Below are 19748 nucleotides of genomic sequence, written 5' to 3'. Positions count from 1 at the left end.
AGAGATTGTTTTATTTCTGTGTTCTCCCTCCTTAGCTCTTGCATATTTCTCTGCAAGTCCATTAGCATGGTTATGACCTTTATTTTGAATTCTTTTTCAGGAAGACTGGTTAGGTCTAACTCCCCAGGTTCCCTCTCAGGGGAGGATGTCTGTATGATTCTGGCCTGAATCAAATTCTTCTGCCTTTTCATGGTGATGAGTAGATGGCGCATGTGTCAGCTGGGAGAACAAAATCCCTTCGTGCTTGCTCCTCGTGTTCCTCTCCTGGGAGAACGGTGACCCTTAGCGGCTTGTGCTGGGCAGTTGTGCGCAGACTGGGTCCCTGATTCTTCCCTGGCCTCTGTGGAGTAAGCTCTGCGGTTGCTGTGGGCGTGGCAAGCCTCAGGCTGCTGCTGTGCTATGGCAGCGCCACACTGGAGGGGGAATGGGTGGGAGGCTGTTTATTGCCGTGAAGGGCCTCCAAGCGGCGCTGTCGCCCAGGGGGTTAGGGCGCCCGGAGTTCCCTGGGATTCCCAGCTGCTGGGCTGAGTGTCCCGGGATGCTTCTGTCCAGCTGTTAGGCCCCTGTCCCTTTAAGACTTTCAAAAAGTACTTGCTTTTCTTTTGTTCCAGGGGCGCTGGCTGTGGGGACCCGCTCGCAGATTTTACTGTTCCATTTCCCTAGTATCCAGCATACCACGCCCTGTGTGTCTGCGCTCCCGGTGCGGATGGCTAGGGCTGGGTGTTCAGTAGTCCTGGGCTCCCTCTCCCTCCCAGCTCTGACTCCTCTCCTCCCGCCAGGGAGCTGGGATGAGGCACCCTCGGGTCCCGCTGGGCCACGGCTTGTATCTTACCCCCTTCACGAGGTGCTGGGTTCTCACAGGTGTAGATGTAGCCTGGCTGTTGTCCTGTATTTTCTGGTCTCTCTTTTATAAATTGTTGTATTTGTTGTATTTTCAAAAATATATATGTTTTTGGGAGGAGATTTCCACTGTCTACTCACACCGCCATCTTGGCTCCTCCTCCTCATTTATTTTTAAAAGTAATTAACCTTAAAAGAAAATTCTCTTTTTTTGTATACTTCATCTGGGCTAATGGTACTGTCATTTACCCCCTCATTACACCCACAAACCCAGGTTTATCCTAGATTTCTCTCTTTTTCTTACCCTTCATAATCAATCAAATCACCAAGTCCCATAGACTTTACCTCTTAAAGTATATGAAATATGCAGGAAGATACCTTTCAATCACCTGCTCTCTTCTGTCCACCTGAACTACCAGACCATTGTTGCAGGCCTTCATCATGCCTTACCTGGACAATCATAATTCTGTAACTCATCTCCTTGTTTTCAGGCTTGCCTCATGCAGTCCCTCCTTCCTCCTGCTGCCAGGACAATCTTTCTAAGTTGCTCATCTCATCATATCACTTACATGGTTGCCTTCAGAATACAATTCAAATTCCTTCACAGGGCACTTGAGGCTTTTCACATATCAGTCATTGCTTGCGTCTCAATTTATTGTCACCACCATTTATCAAGCACCTACTATGTGCCAAGCTTTATGCTAGGTTACTGAAGAAGCTAAAAAGCCAATAGTTCTGTAACATCTTCCTATGTTGACAGATAGTAACTACACTAGTTTGGGTGAGGATTAAATAATGTATGTAACTATTAAATGTTATATACTTGAAACCAATATAATATTTTATATCAACTATACCTCAATAAAAAATATTTTTAAAAATCAGAAATAAAAGATGAAGAGATAGATGGTGACCTAAAGAACTACCTGTAAACATATAATTACAAAACACACACACAAAAGTTAAAACTGTAATCATAGAAATATGAACACAGTAGCCCTGAGAAGTAAGTGATTAATCCTCTCAAGGTAGAAATGGGTTGAGGTCAGAGAAGACTCTACAGAGAGAGAGGGAGACATCTGAGCTATTTTAAAAGATAAACAGGAACTCTCTTGGTGGATGAGGGCATGGAGACAGGATATAGAATGGTATATGGAGAAAGATATAAATTCTGCTCTCTTCTGGACTCATCTTTTTAAAAAGTTTTCTGAACCTTCCCTACCTGCCTCCAGCCAAGCTAAGTTAGAATTTAGGTCCCCTCCTTTGTGAATTCTTTTGTTTATATGATAATTATTATGCTTGGGTTTTCTTGTCTCAGTCCTAACTCTGGATCCTTAGTCTTTAACCCAGTGCCTGGCATATGACAGATGGTCAATAAATACTTGTTGATTATATGACTATATAATATTCTGAGCAATAAAATTTTAAATTAGAGATAACTTGCTACCTGGTTTACACAGCAGACTGGATGACAAACCAAGAAGTCTTGAACAGATTGCAAGAAGATGGCAAGGCTACGGAAGATTCCTTCTGGATGAAGCAGACCACTTTCTCTCTCTCTAAGCCTGGATTTACTTATAGGCAAAATGAAGGTGTCACATTAAGTGACTGATTCTGCCTACACAAAACCTCTTACATCTGTCCCACTCTTACCTAATTCCACTGGTGCTAGCCTAGAACACATTTTTTAAACTATCTCTATCCTGGATGACAACTGCCTTCTCACTAGTCTTTCTACCTTCAGTCTCTTCAGTGCAATCCATTTCTACATTGCTGCCAGATTCATTTTCCTCAGGCAAGGCTCTGATCCCTTCAAAACACCCTTCCTCCAACCCACAAATGACTGCAGAAAAAGGTCCTACCACCATAGCCTGTCATTCAAAGCTATCTACCATCTGACCACAACATACCTTTCCATTCTTGTTTGCTGCTTATTCCTCTTCACCCATACTCTTCTCTCAACAAACTGGTTTGTTATTATTTTCCATACACACCCATAACTTCCCACATCATATTACTCCCTCTTCTGAGAATACACTTTTCTACCACCTAAGGAGGAAGACTCAAGCAGCAATTCCAATTCTACCATTTACTGACTTTTATTGAATTTACTCAATAATGCAAGTTATTTTAACTCTCTGAATCTTAAGTTCTCTCATCTCTAAAAGAGGGGTTATGATGCCTTGCTTGGGAGCTGTTGTGCGAAACAATAACACACATAATAAGCTTGGCACATAAACTGATAAAAAAATGACAGAATTTATTATTATCACCCTCCCAGGCTAATTCAAAAGCCATCTTCTTAAAGTCTTTTGGATTCCCTCCCAGCTGGAGGCAGCCTCTCCCACCTTCCAGTTCCTCAGAGGCAGTCTTTATTTCTCTTAAGACAGGTACCTTTGTTTGGAATTTTGTATTTGGTGCTTACATATCTTATCTACCTAGGGGTCTTTCAAATATTCTGCAGACAGAACCCATGGTTGATTTACCTTTTTGTTTCTTTAAGTGCCTAAAACAGTGTCTGATTTATAGTAAGTATTCAAGTATTTTTTGATGAATATTTAAGAAAATCTTAAGAATTATATGTTCATTTTCAGATGAAAAGCAAAACATTAAATAATTTACATAAATACACAGAAAAGTGTTAATATTCCCTTTCTCTCTTGGGGATAAGTATAACAGAAAGCATAATTCTCCCAGAATTATTAAAAAATTTACATGGTTGTCATCAACTCATCAAGTGGGCACTTGACACTAGGTTGTAAATAACTTTAAAGACAGTCTGTCCTGACCCAGAAATTCTAATAAATGTTCTAGTCTTCATGAGAACTCTTGACAACACATTCCCTCTCTCACTCAAGTGAGCAGTGATTTTAAAGAACTGCCTAGGGTTAGGCTAGTTGTGGCAGACATATAGTTCCCCTCTCTGTTGGGTACAACCCTTATGATACTTGAGAACATGTATTTTAGGTCTATGAATTGGCATGATTTCTCAGTCCAACAGAGAGGACATTTTCTACATACTTGAAAAGAAAATTTGAGGACTGCATTTTTTAAGGCCAATGCCTGGTTTGAATATATTGCCTATCACTTTCATTATTTTCCAGTTTCTCACCTCTCAGACTTACAAACCATTGGTGATAGAAGCTGATAACTTCCTTACATGAGGTAATATTTGCAATCTTCCTGGATCTATATTGTTGGAAACGCTTACAAAAGAAGGAACAAGTAATTCTCTTTCTTCCCCAATTGGAAAACTACAATTCTATTGCTGATGTCAATTACCAGGGCACTCTGCACTAGAATTGCTGCAGCATAATTCCTTAAAGATATGGTCATGTCTAATATAAAAGCCAGAAGATCAAATGGACTAAATGGTCAGTAAGCTGGCAGGAGAGGAATGGATTCAGTACAGCAGAAATGGAATAACCAATGACCTTGGAGATTTCAGACAAATCAGATTTTCTATTGAAGGCAGAGATATAAATAGCACAAACACAACACAGACACGTAGAAACAAAAGCCACCAGTTCAACTTTCTGTGTGAAAATTTGTTAGGTCTAGAGAACTGTTCAAACCACAGCTGCTAATGGTTATGGATTTGGCAATCAAAATGTCTTTGTTAAAAAAAAAGTTTTAACTGCCTTACTATTGAGGTTACAAACCACAGCCTTGATGCATTGTTACAGTCAACATCCTCCCTGCTGTTTTTGAGAGCTTACATCTGCTGCTGGCAGATAAAATGCTGGCAACTGCATGGGCTTATTCCAGAGGAATCACAGAAGTTTTAACTAGATGGCTCTCATTTGCCTTTCTCTCCTGAGCTGTGCCCAGAGCCTTTTCTGTATCATTCCTATCTTGTTTTAGGTTGGTCCCCTGCCATTACTCAGGAGAGTTGAGGGTCTAGTGGGATTTTTCTTCTGGCACAAATCAGCTATACCAGCCATACTGCTCTTAAAAGATAAAAGGAAGACAAACTCTTAGCTCAGGCGAAAGCACTTTACGCATATATTTTTAAAGCCGTTTATAGTGCAGTGCACTTGATTTTCAACAACCACTAATAAAACCTTTCTGTTATTTTTCTTAAAGGAACTAAATGATCACACTACACCAAAAATAGTGAGGGCTTAGTATATTTTAACTTATCAAAGAAAGGCCAAGAATGAGAGGTCAGGCAGTAAAGTACTGAGTTTCTTTGGGGAAAGAAAAAGGAACAAGATGGGGAAATAAAATGTGGTCCAAGTTACATTACCGGCTAGTTTTAGTTGAAATAAAAACTACTAGATCCACACTAGTTTTCAAAGAAAATGCAGTTTAGCTGGGTGATGAGAAATATGTATAAAGATGCAGAAGAAGACATAGGTCAGAAAACCATTTCCTGGATGGTTCTCCCTCAGTGAGCAGACCTAGGAGGATAAAAGATAACCAAATATACCTACATTACCACTTCCTAAACTGTAATACAAGATGTCAGTTTTGCAGTATGTAGGTAGGTAATGGGGGTGAGAAATATTTTCTGGTTAAAAAATTTTGGAAACAGCGTGTGTTAAATCCACCAGCTCGATCAGAGAGTTATATCGAAGAGTCATATGCACACTAGTATACTAGGGCTCTGAGAAGTTCTGCAGCAGACAAGACCGTGGAACTCCCCACACCCACCCTTCTTTTTTTTTTTTTCAGAGAATACCTATCCATGGAATAGCTTTGGAGATGCTAGCCCAGGCCACTATTCCTAAACTCTCGACTCATTCCTGAACAAACAAGAATGGGTTGGTAAAACAGACTAGAAAATCACATTTCTTGTATCACAGAACCCTAATTCTGACAGATAGATTACCAAGGGTGCTCAAGACATTTTTCAAAAGGCAATCAAATACCAAAGTTACACACTTAAAAGTGGTAAGATCTTTACCCAATAAATAACCCCCAAACAGGACTAGTATCAATTCTGAATACTTTCATGTGCTACCCTCAAACATGAAACAAGGGGGAAAAGCCATAGAAAAGCCAACCAAAGGAAAAATGGGTTATGGGATTCCTGTATTTGATGAAGCCTAGTGGCTTCTGGCATTTTGGGATATTCTAATGTCACACATCAGGGAAATTCATAAGGAGAGTTACCAGGACCTCCAGCTGGGAACATATGGGAGGACTCCTATGCTTCTATGTGATGCCTTCAGCATCCTCAGGATAAAAGACAGAATATAAGCTCAAGGAATAATATCATGCTGAGCTGAAAGAGAGGTATTCTTGAGAAACTAAAAAGATTTGTTTTGAAATTAGACATCTAATTCCTATAAGCCTTATGGTACTCAGTAGACTAGGACTTACGGTTTCCTACTCTTCCCTACAAAAATTTGTGGCAGAAAGATTGGCTAATTGCCTAGGGATTGAGATAATTTGACTTTATCAGGTGGTGATTTGCTTAATAGACAAATGAGAGAGTAAAGGAAGGGCCCTCGCCAAAAAACTACCACCCACACTGACAGGTGCTCCTGGGTTCTCTTTCAGAATGCAAATATCCTAAAAAGAAAATATAGTACATTTAGTTACATTAAGCTGTTAATGATTTTGAGGGTTTCAAACTATAAAGCTTACACCAATGTAGGGGAATTTTATAATTATTACTTCTGGACTGAAAAAAAAGGAGAGAAGTGAAGAAAGAAGAGACTGGTAAAATAAGCAAAAGACCCATAGAAGGACAGAACACGCATAAGGGCATGGAAAACAAAGGCCTCCAAATGTCTATGGTTTTGCCCACATATAAATCAGGTACTAAGGGCAGAACAAAAGACTTGGAGTCAAAATTCACGGCAAAAATGCATGTATTGTACTCATATACATAAAGTAATCACAGAAGGACTGAGAAAGCAATCTACAAGAAAAACAAAAGACAGAAAACTAAAGGGGTTCTAACTATTGGCTAAAACCTGTGAGGAAAGACAAGAATGGTTTTCTTTAGCAGTCAGTAATAACAGTAATCAAAGGTAAGTAAGTCTAGAAAACAACTTACTGAGAAAAATTAAGCTGAAGAGAACATTTTCTTAAGCACAGTGGTGGAAGCCCTATTACCTAAAGTAACAGTCCAAAGAACAGGAAAACCATTCTGTAAATTAAGACACTTCATCCTTGAAGGATGGACTTTCCCATTTCGGATTGCTGCTCGTCTGACTATGAACAGGCTCTAAATTTCATGAGTTTTCAACTAAGCTAGAGTCCTTCAGCTCCCTCTGCTGTTCAAAAATGTACTTTAGTTATGTCAGTTCACTTTTTAGTGTTCAAATAAACATATATGTACATATTAAGTGCATGTACACACACACAACACACACACACACACACACACCAAACCTGGCACAGTCCAGGCAGAGTTCAAACATACTTGCCATTCATGCATTCTCTGGCCTGGACCAAATGTTCCAGAATAAGTAATAAATCCTACTATCCCAGCTACCTAATTGAAATAATTCAAGGAACAATGGAGGACTTTTTCACCAAAGGCAACACACCTTTATTAAGGGATGAGGACTATATACTTGTTAGCTGAATTATGGCAATAGCTTTTTATGCAGAAATGTGTATGTCCCAGTCCTCCATTTACCAGAAACCAAAATATAACTAAGTTTTCTCTGTTTCTGCCCTGTTCTTTTCTCTTCCTAGTATTTTCTTATTAAAAAATTCTTCTTACATATCTAAATTCAGTTGCTAGCACCTTATGATTCCCAGGATATTCTGTGTTGAAGGATCTATACAGGTCAGCTATGGTGGCAAACCAAGCATCGTCCAAGAGAAGTATTCATTGCTCACCTGATCCTTAAATTGCTTCTGGGACAAGCAGTCAATTAGGTCCACACAGCCCAGAAGACAACCTGATGGATAGTCATTGGGAAATTCCACTTCTGAATCAAGAACAACAGAAGAACTGGATAAATTTCCTTCTTTGTGACCCTGGAACTCACAAATTTGTTTTTAATTCTAAAGAGATCACTTTCTCTATTATCTATTGATAGACATAAGGAAAACAATGAGGTTTTTATTTAGCACAATCATTTATATTTTAGCAAAAATTTAGTGACTAGCCGGCTCAGTTCATGACCCCGATCTTAAAATTACCCTCTGAGATATAATGAGTCATAAGAAATACTTATTTAGTCATTCAGGTGACCAAAAATATATTTCCCAGGTATATTTGGTCTTCATCCACAGTTCCTGAAAACACTGCAGTCTTAAATGTGCAATCAGTGTTTTGTCATGTTAATAGGAGGCCCCACCTAAGAGCAGGGTCTGAAGGCTGAATCAGCCAACGGCCAATAATTTAGTCAGTCATGACTATGCAATGAAGCCCTCACAAAAACCCCTAAAAAGAGCTTATCCTGCTCTTGGATCCTGCTTCTCTGTTGAAGAGAGCTTCCATGCTTGGGGAACCAGTACACTTCCGCATGGCGCCAAGCCGGGCCTCAAGCTCCACAAGAACAGAAGCTCCTTTATTTGGGACCTTGCCCTATGTATCTCTTCATCTGGCTGTTAACTTGTATCCTCTACAGTATCCTTTATTAAACTGGTAAACTTAAGTGTTTTCTCGAGTTCTGTGAGCTGCTCTAGCAAATTGATGGAACCTAAGGGCGAGGTTGTGGGAACTTCCAATCTGTAGTGGGGAAGTCAGAAGCACAGGTCAGAAGCCCTGTGACAGGCATTTGGAGTTGGGGGTGGAAAGATGAATTGTCTATGTTCTGATGGTAAGAAAAACTAGAGAACACAGTTCAGATGGAGCTTGTGACAGGCATCTGGAGTTGGGGGTGGAAGGCACTCTTGTAAGTTGGAGCCCTTATGGGGAATCTGGTGGTTTCTCCGGGCAGATAGCATCAGAATTGAGTTGAATTCTCAAACATCGTGTTGGTGTTGGAGAATTGTTTGCTGTTGCTTGTGGAAAGATCCCCCATACCCTCCACACAGGAATAGGGCCTGGGAACCCAAAAGGGGTTATGCTATTATACTGCTGTATACTGTTATATAATAATAATTTTGTCATATAGAAAAAAAATACACCTGCACACCATCAAAGTTCAAGGACCCCATAATTTCACTCCACACAAATTAATTCCATAATTCCATAATTCCACCACTCAACTGGATCATACCGGAGTTTGGTGGTGATGTGTTTTGGAAAAAAGCTACAGGTGTCAAGAGAAAAACCAATAAAATGTAATAAAAACCATAAGAATGTCAGAACACAAATTTAAAACAAGCCAGTCGTATCTGTCAGAACAGAAATATGTTTTTAAGGAAACATACACTTTTGATTCCTAAAGCTTGGTTTCTTAAAAACTTTAATGAGGTTCCATAATTATCTTTGTATTGTACCTTCAAAACAATTGTATGGGCTGGATAAGAGGAAGAAAAACAAGACACTCAAGGGTCAGAAGTGTTTTTTAGGGTCCAAATTTAGTGTGCTTTAGATTCACAAAATACACTGCTTAAGTCAACCAACTTTGATCTGTCCAAATCCAATAGCACATGTCTATTTGGGTTGCTCCCAGTAAAAAAATTCTTATCTGTGGTTGTTCTTCCCAAAGTGCAGATCCCAGTTTACAGCAGTCATTTTACTCTACTAGAAAAAAAGAAAACAACCAGAGAACATTTTCTCAGAAAAGACTGGTTGGTTGCTTTCTGGCATTGGGAACTGATATTTTTATTTGCACTGTTTGGTGAATTAATGCTTTGAACAGCTGCCTATGATTTGCCGCTAAACAAAGAAACACAAAGTTTAAAGACCCTTTAGACAAAAAAAAAGTCACACGAAGAAGGAAGTGAAAGAAAATGAATACCAGTGACTTTTCTCCACCAAGTCTGAAAGGAGAATATATGGCTGTTACCTTTCCCACGAAGAAGACGATATGTAGTCTGGAGTTCTGAGACTTCTTGAGGGGAGGGTCTTTTGGCTGTGGCTGCTATCCAAAGTCTTCCTCTATGAGGGGTGTACCAGCTTCTGCCCTCCACCCTTAAACAAATACAAATTTAGTAGGAAGGGTCTAAATTCTACCTGAAGGGTCTCATAACATATCTAGTTGAACCAAGAGATACATAGATGATACCTCACCAAGAGGGGTACTTTTTGTGAAAGAACACTTCTTCCACAACACCCTTCGTCTGAACCTTGTTCTCTAGTTTTTCTTAACATCAGAACATAGACAATTGATCTTTCTCTGCTACCATTTTTTACCTGATCTCTGTAACTCACACTTGGAGCTTTCACTAGCCTTCTATGATCCAAATGGGACTTCTATAATCCAAACCTTGTATTTTCAAGGCATTCAAGTTGTCTCACAAAAATGGAAATCCTTGCCTTATTTTGAGTTAGAAGCTAACCTTTACCTGGAATATTTATAAACTAATTGTTCTCCATCCCGGCAGAAAAGTCTTTATGCATACATGACTCTCCAACAATGTACTTTCAGAATAATTATTTAATAGAATTTAAATAAATACAAATGTTTATCATCCTTACTCATTAAGCTGCAACATTCATTTATATTTTCTAGGCATTTTATAAAGGATCATATTATTTGCAGATACTTAAACAACTTGTTGATGAGGATGAAAGAAATTTTAAGTAGAATAAAAGAATGCATTCAATAGAACTTAGCTACTCACTACTCTCCAAAAGATGCTTCTTTTAGTTCCCACCAAGAGAAATGAAACACCTTGCAGCACACCCTGACAATACTATTCTTACAATGGGAAATAGGGAGTGTCTCATATCCTGAGTTTTCTGATAGAGATGAACTGTAAGAGTGTCAGGCACACAGTAGGAGCTCAATAAATGAGGAGTGACTCATTAGCTTTCTTCCTTCTACACCAAAAACCTGACAGGTTACTAGGAAAATGGTCTCACAAATGTGGAATCACCCACCTTATTTCTGTAAGATTAGTGATTGTGGGCTGGATGCTGCTCATCCTGCTCTTTTCAGTGAGAAAATCTGAATAACACAGATCCAAAATAGGGTGAGAGGAATGTAAACATTCTAATCTCAGCAGAAAGCAAGCTGTTTAGTTTTCTACTTTGGAAAAGGAAGACTCCTAAACTGCAGAGAACTGAATGAGAAGAAGATATCTGAAGGCCTCATTGGCCTGGAGTAGCTGCAGATTCACAGGCACTTGTGCTAATGGCACTATATACAGGGACTTTATAGACAAAAAAAAGAGTCACAAGAAGAAGAAAGTGAAAGAAAATAAATACCAGTGACTTCTCTCCACAAAGACTGAAAGGAGAATATATGGCTATTACCTTTCCCATGAAACAAACACAGGAGCCAAAGCAAAAAAGTCTGACCTTTCAGAGTGGAGAAAAACAGTAATGCACCTTAATGAAGGAGGCAAATCACAGCTAATCATGAAACCACCAAAGTAGAAATGATTGTTCCTAAATGCTGATAACACACTTTCTGTCTGGTAGACTGAAGCTTACACAGTAAGAATGGAAAAAGCACTATGAAAACTTGAATTCTAGTTCCATTCCTGCCACTAACTTTATAATTCAGAGCAAGAGACTTTACCTTTGCCTGCCTAAGTGTCCTCATTTGTCCAAGGTTGTAATAATACTGGCCTGATCGATTTCATAGAGCTCATGTTTTGAAACTGTAAAATTCTATTTAAATATAAGATTTATTACTGTTATGAGTTAGGACACTGCCAGGTATATAAAATCCTAATAGATAAAATAAGAAGGAAAAAAGATATCTGTACCCCTACATTCACTGCAGCATATTTACAATAGTCGAGACATGGAAACAACTAAGTATCCATTGATGGATCAATGAAGAAAATGTGGTACATATATGCAACAGAGTATTATTCAGCCACAAAAATTAAGGAAATCCTGCCACTTGCAACAACATGGATAGATCTTAAGAGCATTATGCAATGTGAAATAAGTCAAAGAAAGAAAAACACTGAATGATCTCACTTATTTGTGGAATCTGAAAAAACCCACAAACTTACCCATACAAAGAACAGATTGGTGGTTGCCAGAGGGAAACAGGAGAAGGTAATCAAAAGGTAAACTTCCAGTTCTAAGATTAGTAAGTCCCAGGGATGTAATATACAGCATGGTGACTATAGTATTTGAAAGTTGCTACTAGAGTAGATCTTAAAAGTTCTCATCATGAGAAACAAAAAATTTGTAATTCTGTGAGGTGATGGATGTTAACTAGACTTATTGTGGCATTAATTCTGCAATGCATGCACATGCATCAAATCATTATGTTGTATACCTTAAACTAATACAATGTTGTGTGTCAATTATATCTCAATAAAACTTGGAAAAAAAGGAAAACTGAATATGTTGTAATGATAAGTGAAAGAACATAAATAGATATCACCTCATTATCTAACAATTTGCACAGGAAAAAATATAAACACTCCAAAATGCTAACAGTAGCTGTTTCTAGGTGGTGGGAACAGAGGTGAGCTTTCTTTTTCTAGTTACTTTTCTGTATTTTCCATACCTCTATTACATTTATTAAAGCAAAAAAAACTATTTTTAAAAATTGAATTGAGAAGAAACATATGACACCATATAATAGTAAGCTATTACCATCACTAATAGGTACAATGATTTACCTCTATAATACCTCTCCTTAGCTCTCACTACTTCTCCCATTTCTGTAGAAAAGTAATTTATAGTAAAATAGTTTCTCAATATGGCTACTCAGATTAATAGATAGATTAATTAGACAAAATCACAATTAGGCTGGTGTCTTTAAAAAATAAATAGGCATAAAAACCTTGAATTTCAAATAGGATCAACCAGTAAGGTTGCTGAGTGCTATCTTACAAAGGCAAAGCCAAGAGAAGTTTTGTCAATAGACTTCCAAAGATGAGAAAACTGGTATTCTATCCTTTCTCACGACTATGATCCTTAGCCTTTCTAACCTCAGTTTTGTAAAGCTATTCAACAAAAAACTACTATGAAATCAGTAATATAAACATACTGCTTAGAGTTCTATGCACTGAAGAGTGTTATAAATCATAATTAGATTGGGGAAAATGAATTTTAATCCATAATTCTAAGTCAAGTTTATGTCACTGTAAAATCCTCCATTACCAAGATTCATTTCCATCCTTACCTTTTAATCCCTCTGACAAGCATTGAAGCCCAGGGCTGATGCATAGAGAGGCACCAGCCACCATCAAAGCCTTCCTGAAATTCTTGGTCCTGGATTCGCAATTGGTTCCGACATGAGTTGGACTCTGGTTCCGACCCCGCTGAATGGAAAGTTTTTTTCTGTGAGGCTGCAGCTGTCTGGTCTATCCACTACACAAGAAAGAAACCAAATGTACAGTTCTATCTGACAAGGGAAAAACCTAGGGTAGGTATATAAAATGAGATGAGTGCTGGAGAAGACAAGTAATGACTCTATAGCATCTTACTACACTGATGGACAGTGATTGCAGTGGAGTGGAGGGGGACTTGAAAATATGGGTGAATGTGAAACCACAATGTTGCTCATGTGAAATCTTCATAAGATTGTATATTCATAAGGTTGATACCTTAATTTAAAAGAAATGAGATGAGTGCTAATAATAAATAAATTATACTGGGAACATTTTCTTAGAAAAACTTATTTCATCTTTGAAACAGGACAAAAAAGGTAAAGAAGGTATAAATTCAGTAGGGGACCCAGGTATGATAACAAGGTCTTACATTAAAGGATAATTAATAATGTTGAAATATCTTTCTATACATAGTTTCTTAATTCCAGCAACAGCACAACTATGAGAACAAATAATTGGTCTGTAGTTATTTCCACTTTATACTTAATGATATATTGGATTCTGGGCAATTTCCCAACATAGTTCTATCAGTTAATGAAGGTTCAACATTTTCATTTACACACTCTTCATGTGCTTAGGGGCAGGGTCACGTGCTGGTACTATGATAAAGCAATAGCAGTTCTGACTTGGATGTATAAGGATTCTCTTACTCTGAAATGAACAACTTGTTTCCTTAAAAAGAGAGGATGGAGTACTACTGAATCAAGGATCCCATCATGAAAACAGGGTAGAAAATGACAGGGTATAGGTAATTACAGGAGATTGAAGAGTCCTTTCAATAGTTCAGACAGAGAATAACAAAGGTTAATGTTTCATCCAGAACAAGAAGACTGAATGCTCCAAATTTTTTTTAAAAAAAGGTTCTATGGCTCTCTGGACTTCGCTTACCTATTTGTAAAATAGATGTGGAGTGGTTAGACTAAACTGTGTCTGATATACACTTTATCTCTACAATTCAATTCTTTTATATTAAAAAAGGCTCTATTAGAATATTGAGTTTTGGGGTTGTCTTAATTTTTTGACTTTTTATTTAGTAATTTATAGGAAAGTAGAAGCTACTAGAGTGGTAGTCTAGAGACTCTAAGTGATCATTTTCCCCTAAAGGATCAGTTTTCTAAACTGTACCATGATGGTATTGGACTAAATGAGTTTCTAAGAATCTTTCTGCAATAAAATTTTATGACTAATCAGTTGTGCCATATGTTAAAAAAAATTTATTGAGCACTTAACTATGTTAAAAACACATAAAGTATGGATACTTACAGAAAATATAAAAAATATATGGTTCTTTTTTTTCAAAGGAACTTACAATCCTAGTAAAAGACAGACACATAAATACCCAAAATGTAAGGGAGCTTTGAGTAAATACTATAAAGGGATACAAGTCCTTAAGTGGGAACACAAAGGAAGAACTGATACATTATAGGAGAAATAAGTTATTTCACAAAGTGTCAGTATTTGAATAATCCTGAGGCCCAAATTCTCTGTTCTATCTCTATTGTGTTTATATTGTCTGTTTCTCTATTCCCAGAGCCACTTTCCTAATTAATCTCTTATTAATCTTTCAATATTACTATTATAGAGCCTACTAACTGGTCTCTTCATCTATATTTTTAGCCTTTAAATAACTCTCTGCAACCCTACTAGTGTATAATACTAATCTAGGCCCTCATTATCTTCCACTGTACTAAGAAGTGAATTTCCTGATCTAGTCTTACTTCTCCCTCCACCCCCCACCCAAGCTAGTCTCTATATAAGCATAGAAGTCATGACAATCTTCTAAAATTCTTCAAGGACTTCTCTGCCTACATTAGGATAAAACCAAACTCGTTAGCATGAGACATAACGGCATCACATATGATAAGATGCTGTCTACTACACTGGGCTGAGTAGTTTACCCAAAAAATTTATGTCCCAGAACCTGTGAAAGTGACCTTATTTGAAATAGTCTTTGCAGATGTAATCAAGTTAAGATCAGGTCATACTGGATTAGCACAGACTCCAAATCTAATGCCTGGTGTCCTAATAAAAGAAGAGAATGTACAGAGATAAAGGCACACAGAGAAGGCGGCCATGTGAAGACAGAGGCAGAGATTGGACTGACACAGCTACAAACCAAGGGATTCCTGGGACCACGGGAGGCTGAAAGAGGCAAAGAAGCATTCTTTCATGGAGCCTTCAGAGGGAGTATGGCCCTGCAAAGACCTTGATTTCAGTGTTGAGAACTGTGAGAGAATAAATTTCTGTAGTCTTAAGCCAACTAGTTGTGGTACTTTGTTATGGCTGCTCTAGGAAACTAATACACCTATTAGTCCACTTTAACTTCTAATAATACTTAATTACTTGTGGTTCTCCCAAATCTATGCTTTCAAGCTGCTGAGGCTTTGTATGTGTTGTTGTATGTGTTGTATACACTCTACCTGTAATTTCCTCCCAAGATTGGACTGCTTGGAAATTCCTATTTATCTCTTAAGTCTCCTCTCCAACACTACTTTGTAACTCCTCCAGTGAGTTTATGAACTCTCTCCTAAAGTCCTACTATACTCGTGATATGTGTCTGTCATTGCAATTATGTTAACTAATTAAAATTATTTGTATTCAAACACATCTTCCCACTGAATATACTGAAGGACATGAGCTGTGCTTTCACCCTGTAATTTCCCAGTACCTAACAAAGAACCTGGAATGTATACAATGCTGAATGAATAGCTCCAGTTTGGCTGTCTAAAGCACTGTTCTGACTGTATTTCTCTGTTTAAGAACCTTCTATGGCTCACATTTATTTACAATATAAAAATGTGAAAATTTTCCTAGCTTAACATTTAAGCTCTTTAGTGATCTGGTTCTACCTACCTAACCCTATATATGCTTTCGTGTACCATGCCTTATTCCCACAGTTCATTCTGCCTGGAATGTTTTTTACCCATCACCCACAAAGATCCGTTTTCTTAGATATTTACTTTTAATGAATGCCAGCTTCCCTATAAAAGCCTCTTTTATTCCCCTCAACTGGAAGTAGTCTTTCCCTCCTCCAGGTTTCACTGTATATATCTCTATTAATATTAGAGCTGCTTAAATAATCTTTTCCCCTACTAGTCTACAAGTTCTTTGAGGACAGAAGCACTGTCTGGTAGATCACTTACTACTGTATTTGTACGTAGAAGATGCTCAATGTATTTGATAGAAAAATGAATAACAAAAATAAATGAATAAGTGAAATAATGTATAATTTAAAACACCACTCTATGAGACCACCCATGTTCTATAAAAGACAGAGAAAGAACATTAACAAAAGGGCCATGGGATTACTGTCTAAATATTTACATAACACATCTACTTCATAAAACCCTCTCTTGTAAAGTATTTAGAAGGTAATACAGGCCAACTTTTCAGAAGTGCTGCAAAGAAACTAGGAAAAATTGAGCCAGAGAATAAAGTTGGTGGGTATGTTCAAGACAAATGCTGGGCATAGAAGCCACAGGGCATAAATATGCAAAGAAATAAAAAGCTAACCATTTCAAACAATAAGGCTTCTCTCTCACTTACCAACTTTACATTTCCCTGTATGGCCCCAGAAGATGACTGGTTAGCCAGAGACGGGTAAGATTCCTCAAGGGAGGAACAACCTAAGACAGGCACAGTCGCAGGGGGGTCATCAGGTGAGAAATTGGGGATCAACAGAGGTGAGGCTTAGAACCTCACCCCCCCCGTTCTGAGAGAAATCTTCTGCATACGTGGATGTTTTATTGCCCTTGTCTAGCTTGGATTAACACATAGTCTACAGGCACACACCTGATCATCTACATTTGCTCTCTTACAACACTAAACTATGTTTTCTACCTTTATCTTGTATCTACCTACCACTTCAGCATTTTATTAAAAATAATAATAATAAAGAGAGAAATGTGGTATCCACATATAAATCAAGTATAAAAACCAAATGCGTATTCATATTTGAACTGACTGTTTATAGTTCATAATGCATGAGCAAAACCGAAAGTTTCTGTGATGACTGCCCTTGTACTGTTCACTATGTAACTTATTCATTATGTAAGAATTTGTTCTCCATGTAAGAACTTGTTTGTTATGCCTCAGAAGATTGGAGACTGACGAAAATTAGGCTTGGGGTGGATTAATGATTGTGCATTGAGCACTGACTCCCCTATACAGAATTTTATTGTCGTTAACAACCATTTGATCAATAAATATGAGAGATGCCCTCACAAAAAAAAAATAATAATAAAATAAAAATAAAAAAAAAAAAAAAAGGACAGACTTCCAATGGTAAAATAAAGAAGTAGCCGGGATGTAATGTATAGCATAAGGAGTATAGTCAAGATATTGTAACAGCTTGGTAGGGTGATAGCTGGAACCTAGAATTATGTATATAAATGTTTTATCACTGTGTTGTACACTTGAAACTAATGTAATGTAATACTGTGTGTCAACTACCCTTCAATAAAAAAATAATTATCTAAAAAAAAAAAAAAAAGTTGGTGGGTATGTTGAGAAAGCAGATTAGTATCTAAAGCCTGTAAAACAGGCACATTTGAAAGGAGAAATATCTGGGTCCAAACTTCACTCACTATCAGTTAGAACAAAGGTCCACTGACCTGGGGAGGGGACTGGTGCAGGTTGGGATTGACCAGAACTCCCAAAGGCTCTTCAGAAGATCTATCCAATTTGGTCAGTGGTTGGTTCAAGGTTCCATTGGCAATGGCCTGTATTGTCTCATCTAGTCTGTGATGATAAATGAAAGGATGCAATAATTGGTAATGTTCTATGTTCAGAATATCCTTACTACCAACATAAAAACCCTTCAACAGTAATAAAATTTGAAATTCAAAGAGGGGTCCATGGATGACCTTCCCTGCTGCCCCCAACCAACTTCCTTCTCTTCGCTCCAAGAACCCTAAGGGATATGAGTTAGTAAAAGTTCTGGAAGACTAAGAAAATAGGTAGGGCAGGCTACAATTATTCATCAGTTTGACAAGATTTAAAATGCCAAAATTAGAGAAGCTGCCACAAATAGTCCGACTCACAGAAGAGTATTCTATGGCAGCCTATTTATTCAACACATTCAATTACTCCTCTGCTCACCAGGGAGTCCTCTCCAGTTCTTCATGCAGATCTGAATTCTATCCTTGCTTCAAGCCCAGAAGTGGTAACAAGGCCCTCTACTGGCCCAGCACAAAAGTACTAACTCCTTTCTCTGAAGTCTTACAGCCTCTACTCTTTATACCATCATCAGGTACACCCCATGTTATCCTGTGCCTATGGCATTTGCTATCAGTAAATTGGCTCTAAACCTATAAAATAATGTGATAATTTTCATTTAAAGATTATGGAACTAATCCTACTGGTTAGTAAGAGATCGTGGATCTTGCAGGAACCCTATCTCATTCTACTCTATAGCTCTAGAGTACTTGCTGATATACTCCATATCCCTACTGGAGGCTTTACAAACATTTGTGGATGATGATAATTCTGAGTCACAACATAATATTTTTACTGTTATAAAAGCAGTCCATGTTTATTATGGAAAAATTGGAAAATACAAATTAATAGAAATAAAATGAAAAATTCCTTATCCCATCACCCAGAAGTATTTTTTTCTTTATATCTGTGTATCATATCTAACAGGGAAGAAAAGAAATAATTATTTTGAAGTAGTAGTAGAATTTCTTTTAGAGAGAAAATAACTTTCATTTGGAAAATTCTATGATGGATTTGCCAGGTATGAAAGCATTACTGTGCTTACCAGTAACCAGTTCTCTGTGTAAGAAAGAGAGACGGTGTGCCATTTCCAAAACAGAAAATGGGAGTACGATCTCCAAGTGCTTTCTTTTTAGTGCTGTGCTGGAGCCAATGTGTATATCTCACCTGAACTCTAAGTTCAGTGACTACATGTGTGTGGCTTGAATTGGCCATGATGGGAATAGGTTTTATAGCAAATTTGACGGAAAGTTCAGAGATTTTCCCATATATCCCTAGACCTCCACACATGCATGTTTTCTCCCATTATCAGCCATCTCTCACTAGAGTGGTATATGTTACAATTAATCAATCTACACTGACACATCATTATCACCCCAAATCCATAGTTTACATTAGGATTTACTCTTGGTGTTGAGACTGTACCATTTGAATACTTCCATCCACAGAGATTTTTCATTTTCCTACACTTACAAATTATGCAGTATTATACATATTTTTATTTCAGCCAATATAGTAACACATTGTTTTAAAATTTGCATTTTCTTGATACGTATCTTTTCAGACATTTATTGGGTATTTGTATTTCCTCAGCTATAAAGTGTTTTTAGCCTTTGCCCAGATTTCTACTGTATTTTTTGTCTTTCTCCTTTGATTTGCAGATCTTTATATGAATATTAGTCTTTTGATTGTTAAAAAAGTTTAAACTATTTTGTCAGTGGGGTACTGTCTTCTTTACTTTATTTAAAATATCTTACGTCTTTTTCCTTCTGGGTTCTATAGCTTGCTTAGAAAGAGCTTTATCACACCAAGACTGTCACTATATTCTCCTATAGTACTATATTCCTGATTCTTATATTTCT

At 37.6% G+C, this 19748-nt stretch overlaps 1 protein-coding gene across 4 annotated transcripts in view; it reads right to left on the bottom strand.

The window, feature by feature from the left end:
- Window positions 1-19748, bottom strand: part of TRIP4 (thyroid hormone receptor interactor 4) — a 61884-nt gene that overhangs the window by 17042 nt on the left and 25094 nt on the right. For 3 of the 4 annotated variants that reach the window (XM_036892080.2, XM_036892081.2, XM_057488880.1), the window contains 4 exons: window positions 17784-17910; window positions 12963-13150; window positions 9711-9835; window positions 7645-7736 (listed from right to left, as the gene is read on the bottom strand). In XM_036892080.2, the coding sequence (XP_036747975.1) occupies window positions 7645-7736; window positions 9711-9835; window positions 12963-13150; window positions 17784-17910 (532 nt within the window). The remainder of the gene's footprint in view (window positions 1-7644; window positions 7737-9710; window positions 9836-12962; window positions 13151-17783; window positions 17911-19748) is intronic. The other variant, XR_008992631.1, reaches the window with a different exon arrangement.

This window comes from Manis pentadactyla, chromosome 11 (assembly GCF_030020395.1).
Source record: "Manis pentadactyla isolate mManPen7 chromosome 11, mManPen7.hap1, whole genome shotgun sequence".
Lineage (NCBI taxonomy): Eukaryota > Metazoa > Chordata > Mammalia > Pholidota > Manidae > Manis > Manis pentadactyla.
The sequence above is the reverse complement of the archived record's forward strand: the minus strand, read 5'-3'. Positions and strand labels throughout refer to the sequence as shown.